The sequence below is a fragment of the Aethina tumida genome, chromosome 4 (assembly GCF_024364675.1).
Source record: "Aethina tumida isolate Nest 87 chromosome 4, icAetTumi1.1, whole genome shotgun sequence".
Classification (NCBI taxonomy): domain Eukaryota; kingdom Metazoa; phylum Arthropoda; class Insecta; order Coleoptera; family Nitidulidae; genus Aethina; species Aethina tumida.
The window spans coordinates 27,870,855-27,889,411 of NC_065438.1; the positions used below are offsets into that span (position 1 = coordinate 27,870,855).

General features: G+C 28.5%; 3 protein-coding genes and 2 non-coding genes across 8 annotated transcripts; 2 read left to right on the forward strand and 3 right to left on the reverse strand.

The window, feature by feature from the left end:
* The first annotated feature begins 139 nt into the window (after positions 1–139).
* Positions 140–1,483, forward strand: LOC109596348 (probable RNA polymerase II nuclear localization protein SLC7A6OS). Its single transcript, XM_049965821.1, has 4 exons — positions 140–453; positions 509–849; positions 905–1,141; positions 1,228–1,483. Exons 1-4 carry the CDS (start codon positions 310–312, stop codon positions 1,397–1,399), a joined length of 894 nt encoding a protein of 297 aa, XP_049821778.1. The 5' UTR covers positions 140–309; the 3' UTR covers positions 1,400–1,483.
* A 654-nt stretch (positions 1,484–2,137) lies between these two features.
* On the reverse strand, positions 2,138–4,348 carry LOC109596305 (40S ribosomal protein S4). 2 transcript variants are annotated; one of them, XM_020011831.2, is made up of 5 exons: positions 4,331–4,348; positions 3,728–3,986; positions 3,190–3,287; positions 2,691–2,992; positions 2,138–2,302 (listed from the first exon to the last, which is right to left on the reverse strand). In XM_020011831.2, exons 1-5 carry the CDS (start codon positions 4,331–4,333, stop codon positions 2,179–2,181), a joined length of 786 nt encoding a protein of 261 aa, XP_019867390.1. In that variant the 5' UTR covers positions 4,334–4,348; the 3' UTR covers positions 2,138–2,178. The 2 variants fall into 2 exon arrangements, with proteins under 2 accessions (XP_019867390.1, XP_019867382.1); XM_020011823.2 differs by lacking the exon at positions 4,331–4,348 and adding an exon at positions 4,071–4,088.
* LOC126265478 (small nucleolar RNA SNORA16B/SNORA16A family) lies at positions 2,522–2,659 on the reverse strand. Its single transcript, XR_007547961.1, has one exon. It is a non-coding gene; the product is annotated as a small nucleolar RNA SNORA16B/SNORA16A family (small nucleolar RNA).
* Positions 3,567–3,704, reverse strand: LOC126265479 (small nucleolar RNA SNORA16B/SNORA16A family). Its single transcript, XR_007547962.1, has one exon. It is a non-coding gene; the product is annotated as a small nucleolar RNA SNORA16B/SNORA16A family (small nucleolar RNA).
* A 383-nt stretch (positions 4,349–4,731) lies between the features above and the next one.
* LOC109596321 (uncharacterized) lies at positions 4,732–10,317 on the forward strand. 3 transcript variants are annotated; one of them, XM_049965819.1, is made up of 7 exons: positions 4,732–4,847; positions 4,905–5,041; positions 7,074–7,297; positions 7,460–7,742; positions 7,794–8,233; positions 8,465–9,153; positions 9,226–10,317. In XM_049965819.1, exons 1-7 carry the CDS (start codon positions 4,827–4,829, stop codon positions 9,889–9,891), a joined length of 2,460 nt encoding a protein of 819 aa, XP_049821776.1. In that variant the 5' UTR covers positions 4,732–4,826; the 3' UTR covers positions 9,892–10,317. The 3 variants fall into 3 exon arrangements, with proteins under 3 accessions (XP_049821776.1, XP_049821775.1, XP_019867402.2); XM_049965818.1 differs by having other exon boundaries at positions 4,732–5,041; XM_020011843.2 differs by having other exon boundaries at positions 4,732–5,041; positions 7,794–8,143.
* Positions 10,318–18,557: the final 8,240 nt, after the last annotated feature.

Here is an 18,557-nt window from a genome sequence, read left to right on the forward strand (position 1 = left end):
TCTAAATAAAAAAAAATATGGACATTTCGAGTAAACAAAATAAACACTTCGCAGTTTTGCAAACATTTAAAATTCGAAATTAACCATATAAGAGGTGAAGTATCTATGGTATGAAAAATATTTCATAACAATTTGTTACATCTAACTAGACAAAAATATTTTTTGGTAAATAAAAAGTGACTGAATATCTGAAGATTGTGTTTGTTTATTCTGTGGTTAAATTAAATGACGTTATTTTAACAGTTGGTGAAATTGAATTAGTTCAATTAAATCTATTAACGGTATAGTACACAATTTTCAACTTAAAAAATGGCTGCAGTTTTTAGAGTTAAACGGAGATTAGATGAAGAGCCTTCCGAGGCACTATTGTTTAGTTGCAAAAGACGTAAAACAGATTCAGAGAAACAGACGGATCTGTCGGCAGTGTTAAAATTTGCTGGGACCATCAAAGAGGTAAATTAATATTGAATTACCTTGCAACATGTATTTTATTGTCACATTGTTTCAGGAAGAAAATGTAGTTTCGCACATTAAAAATTATACTAAGGAAGAAGCAAAATCCGAATACAAAAAACACCATACCAATTTGAATGACAAACTTAGATTGCTGAAAAAAGAGGATTCAAAGAAAGCACGTTATAGAATCGTAAATTGTTTTCGTTCAATAGAAGATGAAGATGAACATGAAGAAAAACAGAAACTTACCATTTTTGATCTTGAAACAGACTGTAATGAAAATAATGAGACTACAGAAAATAAAAATAAGGTCTTTGAACCAAATTATGTATATGATCTGTACTATACAAATTCTGATGATCTGGGTGATGCAAACTTGGATGAATACATTAGGTAAGAAATTAACAACTACAAACAGAATGTTTATTTTTATCAATATAATTTTCAGTGTTCGACATTTGGATGATCCATTAATTTATGGCTCCATTAGAGACAATGGGTTAGATGGAGAAGACAGTGATGACAGTGATGATTCAAATGCAGAAAATAATTGGAGGAATGATTATCCAGATGAATCTGATATGGAAAGTATTAATGAAGATGATATGGTTGATGCCATGAAAAATGTTTGTATTGATGAGGATCTTCTTTCCAGTGATAGTGGGGAAGAAGGATTTGTGTACAGGTAATTTACTTTTCAAAATTTTGTAAAAGTTCAATTTTGATTTTAAAATACATGTGTATTTATAAAATTTTTGTTGTTCTTTGCAGTATTGATAGTGAAGCAGCTGGATTTGAAGAAGATGTAGATGATGATGATGTTCAAAGGTATGGGGAAAGATATGCTCGTTTCAAAGCAAAACATAACAAGAATGTTGAGACAACAATCCTGAAAAGTGACTTTTACTATGGAGATATAGATGAAGAGGAGTTTTACTACTGAATTAAATAATTACTCAATAGTTGTTTTTGATTCTAAGTAATTGTATTTATTTTATACTTGTGCCAAATAAAAGAGTATTTACAATTGTGTTTATTCTTAAACTATGAAATCATATGATTACTGACGTTTTGTATCATAATGATTCACATTACAAATTGTATTTTATTTGTAAACAAATTACTTATGCTCATCTTACATAAAGTACTTTTTAAAATGGCAGGACATAATTATATATTTTTATCTAGTTGTGTACTTTATAAAAGTTATTAAAATTAAGACCTAAAACTTCAACATTTCTATATAGGTGGCTGACACTGAACTAAAATTCATGCCATATGAGTAACTAGATTTAACTACGAGTTCATAGTTGGCAAACCCCAGTGTTATATGCTAATGTCGATTCTAAATGCGACTTTTTGTAAGACATTATTCATTTGGGTTGATTTAGATTGCTGTGTACCAAAACTGCAATTATAAGTGGCATAACCTTCAGAAATTTATTTTTGAGACAGTTTATGGGGATAACCAACATATACATTAAGTATGAATCAAATAAAATATGTAAAAATAAGAAAAAACATTACTTGGAAATACTTATTATTGTAGTCATTTTTTATTAAAAATAAAATAAATTTAATATATTGGTCTAAATAAGACATTGAAAATATCTTTAATCTACTTCATCTAAAAAATTGGTTAATGCTGAAATGTCAATAAGGATAATTAAAAATAAGACAATTATTTTATATTTTTTATTGAAAATGCGTATTATTTACACATTAGTGTGTCTTGGCAGCCAATCTCTTGTCTCGTTCTTCTGCAATTGATAACTTGACTCCCTTACCTCTTGGCAGGGATACGAAGGCTTTGCTTCCCTTACCAATAACAAATACGTTGTTTAACCTGTTGAGAAAGAAAAACCATTAATTATGTGTAAAAATATTTCAATTGGTTTAAGGACAATTGAATGTGTCAAAAAGATGCAAAACTGACAGTTATTCTATATCATTTTAATGAGTTGTATATTTTATAAAGAATATTTTCTAGGACAGGAAGGGATAAATATTGATCATTTTCAAGAGATTTTGACTGGTTCTGCATCCACATGATTCAATTTGTTATATCAGTGTTTACTGCCTGGGTAATACTGAAATAATGATTAATTCATCAATCAGTGACCAAGACAGTAAATTAATCTTGGCCTCACTTTGACTATAATTTATAATAGTGTTATAAAGCATAGCTTCAAAAGGGCCGAAAAAATTTATTACGCTATAAAACTGATGTATACCTAGTAGCAAATAAGTGACCGTTTGCATCTTTCACGTGGACGATGTCGAAAGATCCCGGATGCCTTTCACGGTTGATGACTGTACCAACACGACCCAAATTTCTACCTCCAGTGATCATGCACAAGTTTCCAGACTCGAATTTAATGAAGTCAAGGATTTTTGTGGTGGCGATCTCCAATTGAATGGTGTCGTTCACTTTGATCATGGGATCGGGGTAACGGATTGTGCGACCGTCGTGGGTCACCAAGAATGGGATGCCCTTGGGTCCAGTTTGGACTTTCTTGACTTTACACAATTTGTACTAAAACATAGAAAATAAAATATAAATATTTGAAGTAGGTACAATTATAAACTATCTACATGTCACATTATAATCAGATGAGTAAGGTTTTTTCATGACAGGATCAATAGTAGAGGAAAACTTTGTTCTCAACTCTATGTGCCATTTTTTGTCATCAGGAAAGGAAAATTGCTATTGTAAACTTAAATCCAACTCACCTTGGCTTCTTCAGATGTGATTCGGTGGATGGTGAATCTACCCTTAACGTCATAGATCAAACGGAAGAATTCTCCAGTTTTTTCAATAGTGATCACATCTAAAATAAAAAAACCACATTAATTACATGGAAATCAAATATTGTTTTTTAAGTAATAAAATTCATTAAAATAAAATTTCACTGATCATTTATAGAGAAGTAAGTAATTTTACATTAAAATGTTATAAAACCATATTTAATTTATTAGAACATGGATGAAACACACTAAAAGCAAATAATGAAGATATTTTTGAAGAAAGTTAATTCTTTAACTTCAAAAAGTAATTCAAGTTAACTACTTCTGATTTATGTATAGATTTAATGTAATTCTATTTAAAGATTTGTCTCCTGTTTGGGTAATACTGAATTAATTATGAATTAAATTATCCAGTGACCAAAACAGAAATTTTACTTTAGGCCTCATTTTGACTGAACATGCCAAACATTCAGCAATATCCAGCTTCGAAAGGGCCAAAAAGCTTAAATAACTTAGTACTCACCCATAAAACCAGCTGGGTAGTTAGGATCAGTCCTTACTTTGCCGTCAACTTTAATCAATCTCTGCTTAACAATTTTTGTTACTTCGCAGTTGGTCAAGGCATACTTTAGCCTGTTACGCAGGAAAATCACCAAAGGCAATGATTCACGCAATTTGTGTGGCCCGGTGGATGGACGAGGGGCGAACACACCCCCCAATTTATCCAACATCCATGCTTTTGGGGCATTGAGACGCTTCAAATGTTTCTTGGGACCTCGCGCCTACAATAATACAATACTTTTTAGGTTATGTTGATAACACGTTTTAACAATTAATTTTTTATGAAAATAATGCTCTTAAATCACCATTCTTTAAAATTTAACAGTAGCTTTGGTTACTCAGTTATAGTCCACAACAATGCACTTTGTAAGGAGTATAACAACAACACAAGTTTTCGAAGATTCGATTATGTTTTTTTCGAATATTAGCAAGTTTGATATAAAAATATCAAATAAACTATATTCTCAAAAACGTAAACTTAGTAAATACACAATTTAAACACTTTCAGTCACTGTATTTTAAAGGATGATGACAGAATTTTATTTTTATTCCAGAACCAACTTACCATCTTGGTAATTTAACCGGAAGAGAAGGCAGTTGATTTGACAGAGCATATTGTTGGTTTCAGCGCCACCTACAAACTATCGCGGTATATTCAAACTTTTTAAATCATAGGATTTTAAATTAGAAAATATATTATTCACACTAAAAATAATTTATATTTTACAAAATAATGGGATAGTAATTTTTATGTGAATGTGGTACGTGGTAAAAACATTATTACCAAAACATGGTAATTATTAAATATTTCTTTTAAACATATTTGATCCTGTGTATTATTTAAGTTTATTAAAAAAGTGTTTAAAATGTTATAAGAACAATTGATTTTTTTAACAATTCCACATAAAATGAGAAATTAAATTTTATCTAAACAACGTGACTTGCACAGCACCCTCTGGTGCCAGTGAAAATGCATCATGTAATTCTAAATTTATATTGTTTTTGTTTTTAAATGTCAATGGGATGTGGTTTATGAATAAAAAATACGTTTTCGAAAAACTATGGCCAGCTGGACAGGCAAAGTGCAAAGCGGAAATGGTGAAAATTCCAATAACATATCAATAACCCATGACTTGCAGGACTGCATTGACGATAGTTTAGATTTCAATTACAACACTGTTTACTCGGATTTGGCTCCAGCTCATGAAAATGGTAAAGTAAAACAGGAACCCTCGATTTACATTCATAAAATTGGTGGAAACAATGAAAATTCAGGGTAAGCCAATGTGTGGATTTGTATTACCAATGACCAAATTTAGTAATCCACAAATGTGAAATTCCCAATCAGCTGTTGCGGCTATTAACCTTAAAATTGACAGAAACGCATTGTTGGCATTAACGATTTTATAAGTGGCACCGAATTATCAAATATTGTTATAATGAAAACGGTCCAAATACGTCTTTAAATGAACAAATTTGACAGATTGGAAAATTTGACGAAGGTCAATTTTTTGAAGTTACGAGGGTTAATACGAAAGTTATCTGAAAGATGAATAATTGTATATTTTAGTTATTCATTTTACACGTGATGTAATAAAATTTTATTCATATTTTAAATTTCAATAATAATAAGGCCTTCGTGGAATTAATTATTTAAATGTAAATAAATTATTTGAAATTGTTTAATTTAAATAACTAAGTGGTTTAAAATAAAATGTGTTCATATTATACAAGTAAATGATGAGTATTGGAAGTATAATTATATGTAAAAATATTTATCGTGGCCTATGATGTGAAAATGAAAATAGAATTAAAATTTGGAGGATTAAATATTATTTTCTTAGATTTTTAAACGGCATGTTAAAACAAATTCACGTATCGTGTTAGGATGATTTTTTAAAGATTATGAGAGAAATTATTATATGAAATATCTGTCTTAACAAAGGATACTCAATAAAACAATACTGATGATAATAACAAAAATGACATTTTATGTTATAAATATAAATTCTGATTAAATTATTAATTTTTAAATAGAATTTCTTCCAAATACCAACTTATTATACATATTTAAGTTAAAAACAAATCTAAAATTGTTAATATATTTTTTATAAACGCACTTTACATTAAATAAAAAATTATTTATACTGTAATTTTAGTTATAAAATATGTGTATACTTTTATTATTTTGTCCGTTTTAGTATTCAAACACACTTATAGGATCGTCTTCATAAATGGATAAGTTCGTTATGCGATTTGGAAAAAAATATGTGTTTACAATAAACAATTTTTAAATAGAACATCAAATTACACACACAAGAAAAGTCTAAGGATATTTTATAAAAATGAAGATAACTTAAATTTACTTTTTATTGCGAATGTTACATATTTTTAACATTTTAAAAATGTTCTTATTAAGATATTCACTCATTTACGATTAACTTCATTTTAATCAAGCTGAGAAGTTTCGGTTTCTTGAAAGTGTTGTTAGTCGATTGTGGAGGCACTTTAGAGAAACTGGTAGTTTGACTGAGCAGCATCCAGGATGTGAACATTATATAACAGCTATTTTGGATCGGTATTCGACATTATCTGCTTGAAGACAACTTTTTCTTACAAAAAATGAGTTTATAATAGTTACATCAATCACATAATGTAGTTATTAGTCGGAATAAAGTAAAAAATAGATTACATATTCTCGTCGAAAAAGAATTTGAAGAATTTTTACAAATAATGTTGGAACAATCATTGTTTGGAGTGGTATCATTAGTGACGGTAGAACTGATGTTTTTTTAAATGGATCTTTAAGGGTAGCAAGTTAAAAAATATACTGCCACAAATTATCCATATATTAGCTGGTGCTAGTGGTAAAAACTTTCTCCTTATGCATGATAATGTTTGTCTATAGGTCGTGTGTTTTGTTGCAATGTGGATGACCAACAAAGAAATTGTAGTTGATTGATTATATAGAGCAGTTATAATTAATCGTGTAGGACGTTATTTTGGTTAATTTAAATTACATTTCATGTTATGCTAAAAATTAAAGATCTTTCAATTAATTTTTTTATGTTTATTTTTTAAATTTATCAATTATTATCTTAATTTGATTTAAATAAAAAAATAACTTAATGTAATATAAATTTGTTCTTTTTTATTTTCATAGAGGTTTGAAATAAAATTCAAGAATAACTTTAAACTTTTCTTGTATGTGTATAATCTAAAATTTTTCGGCGTTAGAAATTCTCAATAATTAAATCTTTGTAATAACTCCTTTGAAATCTTAAAATTTTAATGGTTTAATTTTATAGATATATACATCATGCAGTTTCCATGGATGAAATTTATATGCACATCAACCCTGGAAATGCTGGACAGATGCCTGATGAGCCTTCTCATGCCACCCTGACCATAATGAGTACAAATCCTGAAACCAAAGAGACGACAGTGAATCGATTTAACTGTGAATTTGAAGGATGTTCAAGAACCTACAGCACCGTTGGCAATCTTAGGACGCACATGAAAACTCATAAAGGTAAGCTTTTGGTAACATAATGAGAATGATGATAATTATTACATTATTCTTCTTTGGGCTTACAAGAGGATATATTTTTGTAAGTATTTGATTAATTTCAAGCATTAATTTTGTGTGATTTGTTTATTAAGAATTTTACTATTAATATTTTAAAATTTCTAGGTGAATACAGATTTAAATGTACAGAGCCCAACTGCGGGAAAGCATTTTTAACATCATACAGTCTTAAAATCCACATCCGAGTCCACACTAAAGTAAAACCATTTGAATGTACGCAAGACGGATGCGATAAAGCTTTCAATACTTTATACAGACTACGCGCACACGAAAGACTACACAATGGCAAAACTTTTAACTGTGAAGCGGAGGGTTGTACAAAGTTCTTCACAACATTGAGCGACCTTAAGAAACACATCCGTACACACACTCGTGAGAAACCATATAGGTAAAAAAAAATTAAAAACAAAGTTTTTCTGGATTATGAAGTAAATTTCAGGTGCGTAGAAGATGGTTGTGGTAAAGCTTTCACGGCTAGTCATCACTTAAAAACTCATAAACGGATACACAGCGGTGAAAAACCGTATGCTTGTAAAGAAAATTTATGTAACCGAGCCTTTTCCACACCGCACAGTTTAAAGTCACATACTAAAACACATCAAAAAAATAACACTAACAAATCACCTGATAAAACTAGCAATGTTGAGTATGAGGAGAAACAAACTATGGAAGAAAATTCTGAAAAAAATAACGACGTAAAGGAAGAAATCGAAGTTCATGAGAATAAAATTAAGTTAGACATGGATAATTTTAATGTTCAACATGAAAATGTTAGTTTTGATTTTGAAGGTAACTATAATTTTGGTAATTATCAACAAAATATAGATTGGGATGTTTTGGAAAAAGTTGCTGATTTAGCTACTTCTAAAGATAAAGATGGTAGGTATTTGGGTGTTAATCAAGTTTAGCTTGTTAGCTAGAAACATAATAAATTTTTAGGTCACGTTGCAAATAATATTCTTATCTTATGATAATAAATGGCCTATCTTATGTTAATAATTTCGGCAGCTTTTGCTAAAGCACTAACTTTTTAAACAGCATATTAATCAGAATATTTTATAGATCAATAAATTCTGTAAATTAATTTACTTATATGCCTGATACTTGTAGGATTTTTGCCAATGGCGAAGGATGAAAATATAATGCAGTTATCTGATGATAATTCAGTTGTTCAGAATATGGATTATAACTGTTACAACTATGATTTTCCGTCTACAAACAATATCATCAGCAATGAATATTTGAATGATCAAATTAACCCCACAGATTTAAATATTGAAAATAAAGCAAAATTTGCAGCTGTCATTGAATCAGATATTGGCTCTGAATTCGAAATAGCTAATGGACTAAAGAATTATGCCACTGTTAATACGACAGAACCTGTGGCCACTCAATTATCCTATAATATTGGTACTGAAAATGTGGAAAACGCAAAAGAAGACGAAACGTTAAACGACACGCAAATGCAGTTGGAAGGTAATTCTATTATAACGGAGATAGAAAATGCCGGCATAAATTTGTATGATATAAACTTAAATGATAGCAATTTCGGAGACGTTTTTAATGCTACTAACGATGGTCTAAAGGTCGATAATCCTAAAGTGAAAATAATTAGTGTACAAGATATCACTCCTAAAAGTGATTTTGTAAAAGAAGTACCATCTAAATCAGAGCTTGGCAATGATTTGATAAATTTGGGGAAGCAAATTTACACACCAGAGGCCGTCCAAATGTCATTGGCTCAAGATGAAGAGATTCCTACTGATTGGATAGACGCCATGAATTATGCCAATTCTCAGGTAGATAGGCCAATTATCTATAACATAGTAATTGGTTTTTATTTTGTTATTTTATATTTATGTTACTTACAGGTTAATATATTTCAAGAAAGCGTTAATGAAAACCCTTTAACAGCAGTTCCTACTGCCATACAAACGTACATAAACCTACCTCCGTTACAATCAAATCCAGTCCCATCGGGAACAAATATAAATCCACTCGATTTTAACACGACTAACCAGTTCTACGACAACCAAAAAACTCCGAACACCGATACGAACTTACTTAAAAATTTGACTGCTCAAGCTGATATTTGTACCTGTGTAGATTGTAAATGCGATTCGATTAATAATTGTCAGAACTGTGATGGACCTGAAATAATGTCACCCAAAGAGACCGGATGTTGTGGTTCAAATAAAACAGTAGGAAGTTGCTGTAAACCAAATACTTCTGGTGTTGGCTGTTGTAAAGGGAACTCTACAACTCCTTCCTCTAGAGTGGGATTTAAAACAATCGACCATTCACAACCTGAGAAAGATACAGGAAAGAAAGTTGGATGTTGTTCTAGTAGAGCAATGGATGTGATGAGTGCAATAACATCCCTTACAGGTAATAAGGAGAAACATGATGAGTGTTGTATTGTGGTATGTTTAAAAACCGTTGATCAACTTCGACAAATATTAAGTATGGCTGGTTCCTGCAGTGGTATGCAATCTGTTACTAGTGGATGTCTTAAAAATGGATCGCAGGGTGCATAAAATCTTATTATTATTCTCTAAAATTAGAAGAAAAATGTAAAACTAAAGAGTTTATTAATGTCATCTAGCAATTATTTGCTTAATCCTTACAAGTACAATAGTAGAAACGACAAGTGATAAACAGACAGATAGTCTTCCCCCTGGTTTTTAATAGATGAAACATAAAGATGGCTGGGGAAAATCAATAATTGGAATAAGACCTTTAAACGCCATCTATTTTTTAAAACAAATATCATTGCGTGAATACTGTTGTACACATTTTAATAATTAAGATGAAATTAATAAATTTATATAAAAGTATTATAGAATACCAAGGACATTTTAACATTAACAATACCACTTATAGATTATGTGCCATAAGTAGAGGTTATTATTAATAGTCATCCTTCATTATTAAAATATTTTAATATGTTAATATTACATCAGCACGTAATTTATTTAAATTCATTTTAAATTATATTGACGATATAATTCTATATATACATACTGTTTGTTTTTATTAAAATAATTGCGTATGATGGCATACTACTTAAGTAGTAATAATACTATTATTTATATAAATAAAATTCGTTAGTTATAATTAAATTGTACTATTATAGTTTTCTTATTTTGTTATGAAAATTATTCAGGGTTAATGATGAAATTAAATGAAGTTGTAAACTTCTTATTATTGATACACCTATATATTATAATATAAATTTTTATGCCTTAGAGTAATTTGTGAATTTAACAATTATTTTTAAGATTTACAATTTTATTGTTATTCAGTTTGTAAATAGAAAAATTATTATGTATTTTTGAATATTTATCGTACTTTGTTGGCGTTTCTTATTATTTGCTAACGTTAATAACAAATATTTAATAATTTTGTGATATTTATTGTGTGGTGTCTTTTAGATTTAAGTTATTTTTTGTTTTTAATTATTGTTTTGTTACCTTTTAATATATTTTTTATATTAATAAAAAAAGAACTGCAATAAACTAGTCAAGGTTAATAATAATTTGTACTGTAACTTGAGGACAGTCTTTTAATATAATTAGATTGCTTTATTTTATTTTCTTTATAATATTGTATTTTTGTTGAAGATTATACCTATCAATAAAAAGTTTAAAATTTTATGTTATTTTAATTAGTTATGTTTAATATGAATAAACCATTACTTTACAATATATTAATTTAAATTCAAAATTTTTTGATTATAAAAATAATATTTTATTACCGTCTGAGGACATACAGTGGTGAGTACATGCTACCATTTGTTGTTATTTATAAAATGCACACTTCTAACATTTATTCCCTTTGTACCTAAATTAAAATAATTTATATTTAAATTAAATCTTAAACAAATGACTAATGTGGCTGGTCATAGAAATAGTACACATTTAAAAAATTTATGTTTATTAATATTTATTAAATAATTTATACGTAACTAAAATGTAAATATTTTGTTGGGTACTCTTTGTTCATTATAATCACATGTAAACGGCTAGGCATAGATTCAACGGGATATCAACAGCAGCCGTTTAAATGTGACTGGTAAATTATTATTGGTAATAAATCTATACAAAAATCGGTCCTGTTACCAATCACTTTTCATAATGGCAATGGCAAGAAAAGGAACCTCAAACAGTAACGTTCCTCCATTATTTGAAAAACAACGAACGTATTGTTTTTGTTTGTCTATAAAAAGGGTTGTTTTTTGTTAGGATGTTTTCTTATTATGTTTTCAATAAGTGAGTTGTTTCATGATTGTTATAATAATAATAATAATATTGCAAACCATTTTTTGGGATCATCTTAACAAGTTGAAGACCGCATGGACCACCTATGGGCTACTACGTAACAACCTTACCGGACCCCGTGCCCATGGGTGGGCACACGACATGTTTTACGTGGCCGTTTGCACACCGGTTGGTATGATTTAAATACAATTTATGTACAGTAGAGATAGTACAAATCTAAGGGTTAAATATTGTCTACCTCAAATTATTGTACACTAAAATATGAATAATAATAATATGAATCCTTCTAAGAATAAATTCTTAGAGTATTGTTAGTGTCAAATCAAAACTTAAATATATTTGAATTTGAAATATATTTTATATAACTGGATATATTTTGAATTAAATTCTTGTATGAAATATCTTTAAATGTTTAATTTTAAAATCTATACATTCCTCTGGTCACTACTGTATGTATATACAGTGTAGTCTATTTGAAAGTGGGACACTTTTCTTTTAAATTGTAAAGCATGAAAAAATGTATTCATAAACAAAATGTCACATTTTATGACATAAAACTAATATATACTATATACTGTAATTTTAGACATTAAAATTGAATAAATAATTGTAGTAAGTTTTTTATAGCGAATTTAATTACACCACTGAATTAAGCATTCCCTGAAATGGTATATATCAAATTTTGTGAAAAAATTAAAAAACATATTCTTATACATTTATTTTTTTCAGGTAGATTATGAAATAAACTGACAAAAATAATTAGCTTATATTTTAATATGTTAATATTGAATATTATACTATATAATAAACTATTTTGGAATATACCCATTTTTGTTGCTGCATTTTAATATAATTCTAAGATTATATAAAAATTCTATTGTCCAATTTTTCTAAATTATTGGTAATGTGTAATTTTATAAAATTATGCAATATATATTACATAGCTTGACAATTTCCGCATTCTCATTCGGTACCGGTTTTCAAATTCCAAGTTTAATTTACATTTTCTCTGTACCTACTTATTTAAAATTTATGAATTGGTCTACAGTATAGCTACTATACTTCCACAAAACAAAAACCAACTTGTTCATAACTGAGCACTTGTGTGGTAAAGCGAAGGTCTCGGTTGTAAGCAAAGTGTTGCAGCAACCATATAAATATTGAAATTAGTTGTTTAACATATCTTTTGAATTTCCAATCAAATGAGAAGTCTTTGACAGGATCGACGAAGTAAGGCCACGGGAAAAAACAAACAACTTTTCGATTACTTGCCTTTGATGTTTCCAATGAAGCTATCAGGAGAAGTTGGCGCGCAACTCTAATGGAGTCTGTCCCCTTTACCCCGTCTTATAACGTGAAGAGGTGCAAGCCATATACGGAATGACAACTCGTCCACTGAGATAAAACATAAATAAAAAACTCAATTTGAAAGCAAATGACTTCACTGCTTACAATATAAATTGGAGATTTGGAAGTGCCTATCCTTGATCGACACCACAAGCATTCTAGACACGTTGTCCTTAAATATTAGCGATTGATACACCTAAAGCAAGAGTTACAATAATATTTCAATGGATTAAATTTGTTCCTTTGAAATTTGATGATAGTTTTATTCAGGTTTTTTAATGTCAATTATCAATCAATCAATTGTACTGCTAGAAGTAAACCTTTTGAAGGTGGTTGTTGAATGAGGACCAAAAGAAATGTTTTATAAACTAATTAATTAGTCTATTGGAATCTGTACCTCTGTTCGGGGCATCTCTTGCATAAAGTCATGAGTTCGTCTCGTTTGATTGAAATCCGCTCTTATTCTTGTGTTTCGTTGGAAAAACCCCTCACCACCGTCGCGGCGGACTTATTCATTGTTTTAGAGTTCGGGTGCCTCATGCATACTTTCATGCGAACCCACCCCCGCAAACTCCGACCTTACCGTCGGAAGCATTAGCCTGATTAATTGGATTTTTATTTCGGTTTCGCCACATATACTCGCTTACGTACCTTTTGGATCCTTTTATTGCGTTCTTTCAATCTCCAAATTCTAAATTTGACTTTGTATTGAAATATAAATCTTTGGTTTGTATTATTTACATATTTTTTATATATACTTTTATCCATTTTGGGTTTAGATTAAGCTGAGACATTTTGAAAACATAAGTAATTGAATGATATAGAAATAAAATGCCAGTATTAGATTTATAATGAACAATGTGTGGGAAAGGGACATAAAATAAAAAGATAGTAGGTTGCCGCAAGCTGTTGAAACTGTCAGCAGCTTTGGATAGTAACATATTTCGTCTGGTTTCCGGTCGAGTGGACCCCGGCGAAAAATTATACCTTCTCTCGGACATTTCTTGCGGTTATTACTACGGCCCTTCAATATTCCTCCTCTTTATCTCTCGTTCCATCTCTCATGCATTATGTATTAAATTCTATTTGCACCCCACCTACCCCAGTCAAATTGCCAACTGGACTTAAATAGGCATCTATCTATATCGCCTCAACTTATGCCCGCTATTTATTTACCCAAGTGCAACAACACCATCATCAATCTTCAAAGAAAATATCTGATCAAAAATATTAATACACAAGTCCAGCTATGTTAAGAAACTTTGTAAACGAATTTTTTTAAAAACGAACAAGTTTTCTTTATTATTTTAATTCACGTGTAATATTTTGAATTTTGTAATATATGTCAAGGAAAAACCTGTATATGTATAATTAAACAATTAAGTTGTACGTTTAGTTCTGAATGTTAAATTATTTTAAATAAAACGTCAAAACTAAGTAAATATAGAATGTAATAACAAAACTGTGTTACTATAAGCAGAGTTTCTCTCCTTACATAAATCAAGGACTTATTAAGTCAAGTGGTTAGGTTCGGAAAGGCCTGAAAGTTACCCGCAGTAAAAATAATATATTGCCATTTTTAGCAAAGGAGGGTTATTTTTCCTGTACTTCCTCACAGAACTGATACACACAATGACATTGTAGAATACTATTCACTTCAATTTAGTCACAAAATAATATTTTATTAAGACAATTATAATCATGAACCTATTTTCTTTAAAGGTTACAAAATCAATTGTTAAATCAAACTCGCAAAATAAATTTTCGTTCAAGGTAATATCACCTAACACTTTAAATATTATAAATTGGCTGGACAGTTGTTTTCAAGAATTTAGTAATTTTGCTCCGACCACATTTTCTTTTATTGAAGACACTACACTAAAGTAGAAAATGTTTAGTGAAAGATTGAGCTCTTCCTGAACATTAGTTTAAATTTTATTCATGTTTTTGTTTAAAATGTTTATAGTCAAATCGAATTTGCTATATTTTAAATATTATTAATTGGTTGGACAGTTGTTTCCATTTTTTTCTACTGAAGAGTTTCAATAGTTCAATGCTTTTGGAGTTAAAAGTGTTTAGTGAAAGATTGGGCTCTTTTTGAACAGCAGTCTAAAGTTTCTTCTCGTATTTGTATAAAATGTTAATTAAACAAATCGAATTTGCAATATTGTATCACTTTTGATAAATATCATCAATTTACCCATTACTCAACATTTTAAATATTATATTGGTTGTAGAGTTTTTATGAATTCAATAATTTTGCTCCAACCCCATGTTCTTCTGGTGAAAAATTAAAATTTATTAATTTTAATTTAATTTAGTATTCCTGGATAGTTTTTGCTATATCGAAAGTGTTTAGTAACTCCACTAATACAACAAGTTGTTCTTTAAATCAAACTCTTGGAATACAATTTTTCTTTTAATTAAATCTTCTTCCCAGCACTATTCCTAGTTCAGTGCTTTTAGAGTTAAAGGTGTTTACTGTAAGATTGAGCTCTTACTGAATACAAGTTTATGTTTCTCCTGTATTTGTTTCGAATGTCAATTCATTAAAAAACGTTGTACCACTTTATTTGAAACTTATACTAAAAAATTTAATATAAAAAAATTTGATAATAATTTAACATTTTTCAATGATCAATTGTTTTTAACACGTTAGAGATTACTAAAGACAGTTTTTATAAATTTAGTTAATTTGTTATCATTCCAGTTTGAAAACATAAAAATTCTAGGAATTTTAATTTAATTAAATCTTCTAGAAGAAATCAGTGATTTTGGAGGTGAAAGTGCGTAGTAAAAGATTCATGAGCTCCTTCCAAACAGTAGTTTAAGTTCGTTCTTCTATTTATTTCAAATGAAATTTGCTACACTGTATCATTTTTAATAGATATCGTCTATTTGAAACCATTACTAAAGAAAAGATATGCGATTCCTTGTTGATAAAAAGATGAGTTCTCAAAATAAGTTATACCACCATTTATGTGATCGTGGTTGAATACAAGTAGTGGAAATATACGTAGGTGGCTATTAAAAGTTTAAGTAAAGCTCGTATTGTTAGAAAATGTAAAATTTAAGCGGCTGCAGTAACAACGGGCAAGCAATCTGAAAAATAAATAGGGCAATAAACAAAATGCTCGAGTTAAAAGGGGCCAGACGTTATAAATAACCTTCAATGTTAATGGGTATAAATGTGTAGCGGATTGTTACAAATTCCTCGGTCGAAAGAAAAACTTATCTTTCGGAGAAAGCGGAACCCCCATTCCAACGAAAGAGTCTCTGCCAGGCTTTCATTAGGTTTTATTTAATTTTTGTGCCGCTTAGCTGCGCCGCGGGTAGGCAACCCTAATAAATAAAAAGGCTGTTTTTCATGGGGGCAGAAGGCGTGCATTTTTATTGGCTGAAAAGTGGCCCGTTTAAATTAAACGTGAAGATAGTGTTGCAAGGAGGATGGAGAAACCGAATCCGCAACGACTATAATTTAGCTTTGTTTTGCATAAAACACTGGTTACTGCACTGTTTACCATGATACCATAAAACTGGTGCCGTTTCGGAGATTAATTCATCTACGTGTTACAAAATGCAAGGTAAAAATCATTGTCACACACACAACAGCTAAATTTATTTAAAACTAAAAATATTAATTTAATAATATAGTAAATAATATTCTCATAAATAAAATTTGTTATGTATATTAATGTAATTAACATACATAATAATTTAATTTTCTCATTAAAAGAATGGATAAGTGCGATTTGGAAGTTTGTCGAGAATGATTTGCTTGTTTGTTCAGAAATCCGGAAACGGCGCGAATTAATCCCAGGGCTCTTTGGAAAATAATCCAAGGCATTTTCGCGCTTCTGTCTTGTCCCAATTTATATTCCCGAGGCTTATCCGGATCTCCCACCTGTTTACGCTTTTAATTGAACATCCCGTTAGGATACCCCATCTTTCCACGACTATATTTCCAAAGACAGAACTTGGTTAATACCTGTAATTATATAATGACCTAATTGTATTGTTTTCTGCATATAAATTATAAAGTAACAGCAAACTTTGTTTTTTCGTGTATTTGTACCGGAATTTCAAATAGTGGAGGTTGTTCGGCATATTTTAAAACTACTAATCGAATGAATATAGACAAATAATATCAATTAAAGGTGTATTTAGGTATTTTAACGAATGAAACTGTTTTGCATGAATTACGTGTAATTTATATTTAATGACTGATCGAATATCTTGATAGAATAATTGATGCAAGTTCTATTCTAAAAGTCGATTTCTTGGAGGGAATCCATTGTTGCTATGGTACGAATTATGGATATTGCCAACCATTCGACTATTATTTAAAATTTATATGAAATGTTTATGCAAATTTTGAAAATTAAATATTAGAATATATTCTATTTAAATTTGGAAATACAAAAGTTTCGCATTTGTTTTATTTTGATTCCTAACCACTTGAAAATTATTATTAATATTAATTAATATTTATATATATTAATAAAATTTAAAATTAATGATTATTAACTCATATTATTAGTTATAACTAGAATAAAAACTTTTTTCAACTTTTCAATAATTATATAAATTTTAATATTTACTAATGTGTGAAATTCACAATTCAAAATTCAATATAATTAAAACATTTACGTGTGAGATTTTTAATAATAATAAAAAATTAAGAAACAAAAATCTTGAAATAAAATGGATAGAATCTCTCATAAAAATTTATTAAATCATTTAAAAAAATTATTAAAATGTAAAACTATTTCATAGTAAATAACGAAAAGTAAATTAATAATTATAGCAAAAATTGTGAATCTAATATTTTCTGTAGAATATTTTGAAATCTTTTAAAAGTGGAAAATGTTTTAAAATAATTATTAGACCAAAAATTTAAAATTTTTAAATTAATAATTATTAATTTTTTCTAAAGTTTGAAATTAGGTGCTAATAAGAAACTTCACTTCAATCAAAACTTTTATGATATTTTCAATAATAATATAAAATTATAATCATTGAAAAGATTTAAGAAAAATTAAAGTATTTCTTAGTAAATAATAATAAAAAAAAATTAATTAAAACTTATATATAAAATAATGCAAATTAATAAAAATTTCTTAGTATAAATGTTTACAAACAACAATTTTGAATTTTTTTTACTTTGATCCCTAACAACTCAAAAATTATAATTTAAAATTATTAACTTAATTAATATTAATAATTAAAACAAATCTAATCAAAACTATTATTTATAAAGTAAAATCAAAAATTTTTTTCAACTTTTCTATAATTATATAAAGTTTATTATTTTCTAATGTAGGAAATTAATTGTTAATTATACTCTTAGAAATGTATATATATTTTCAATAATATTATAGAATTAAAAAAAGATCTTGAACTCTTGGACAGAACAAATTTATTAGAAATTATTTAAAAAAAATATTAAAAAAATAATAATAAAAATTAAATTTTATTAAAAAAAATAAATTAATTTAATAATTATAGCAAATTGTAAATCTAATATTTTCTGTAGAATATTTTGGAATCTTTTAAAAGTGGAAAATGTTTTAAAT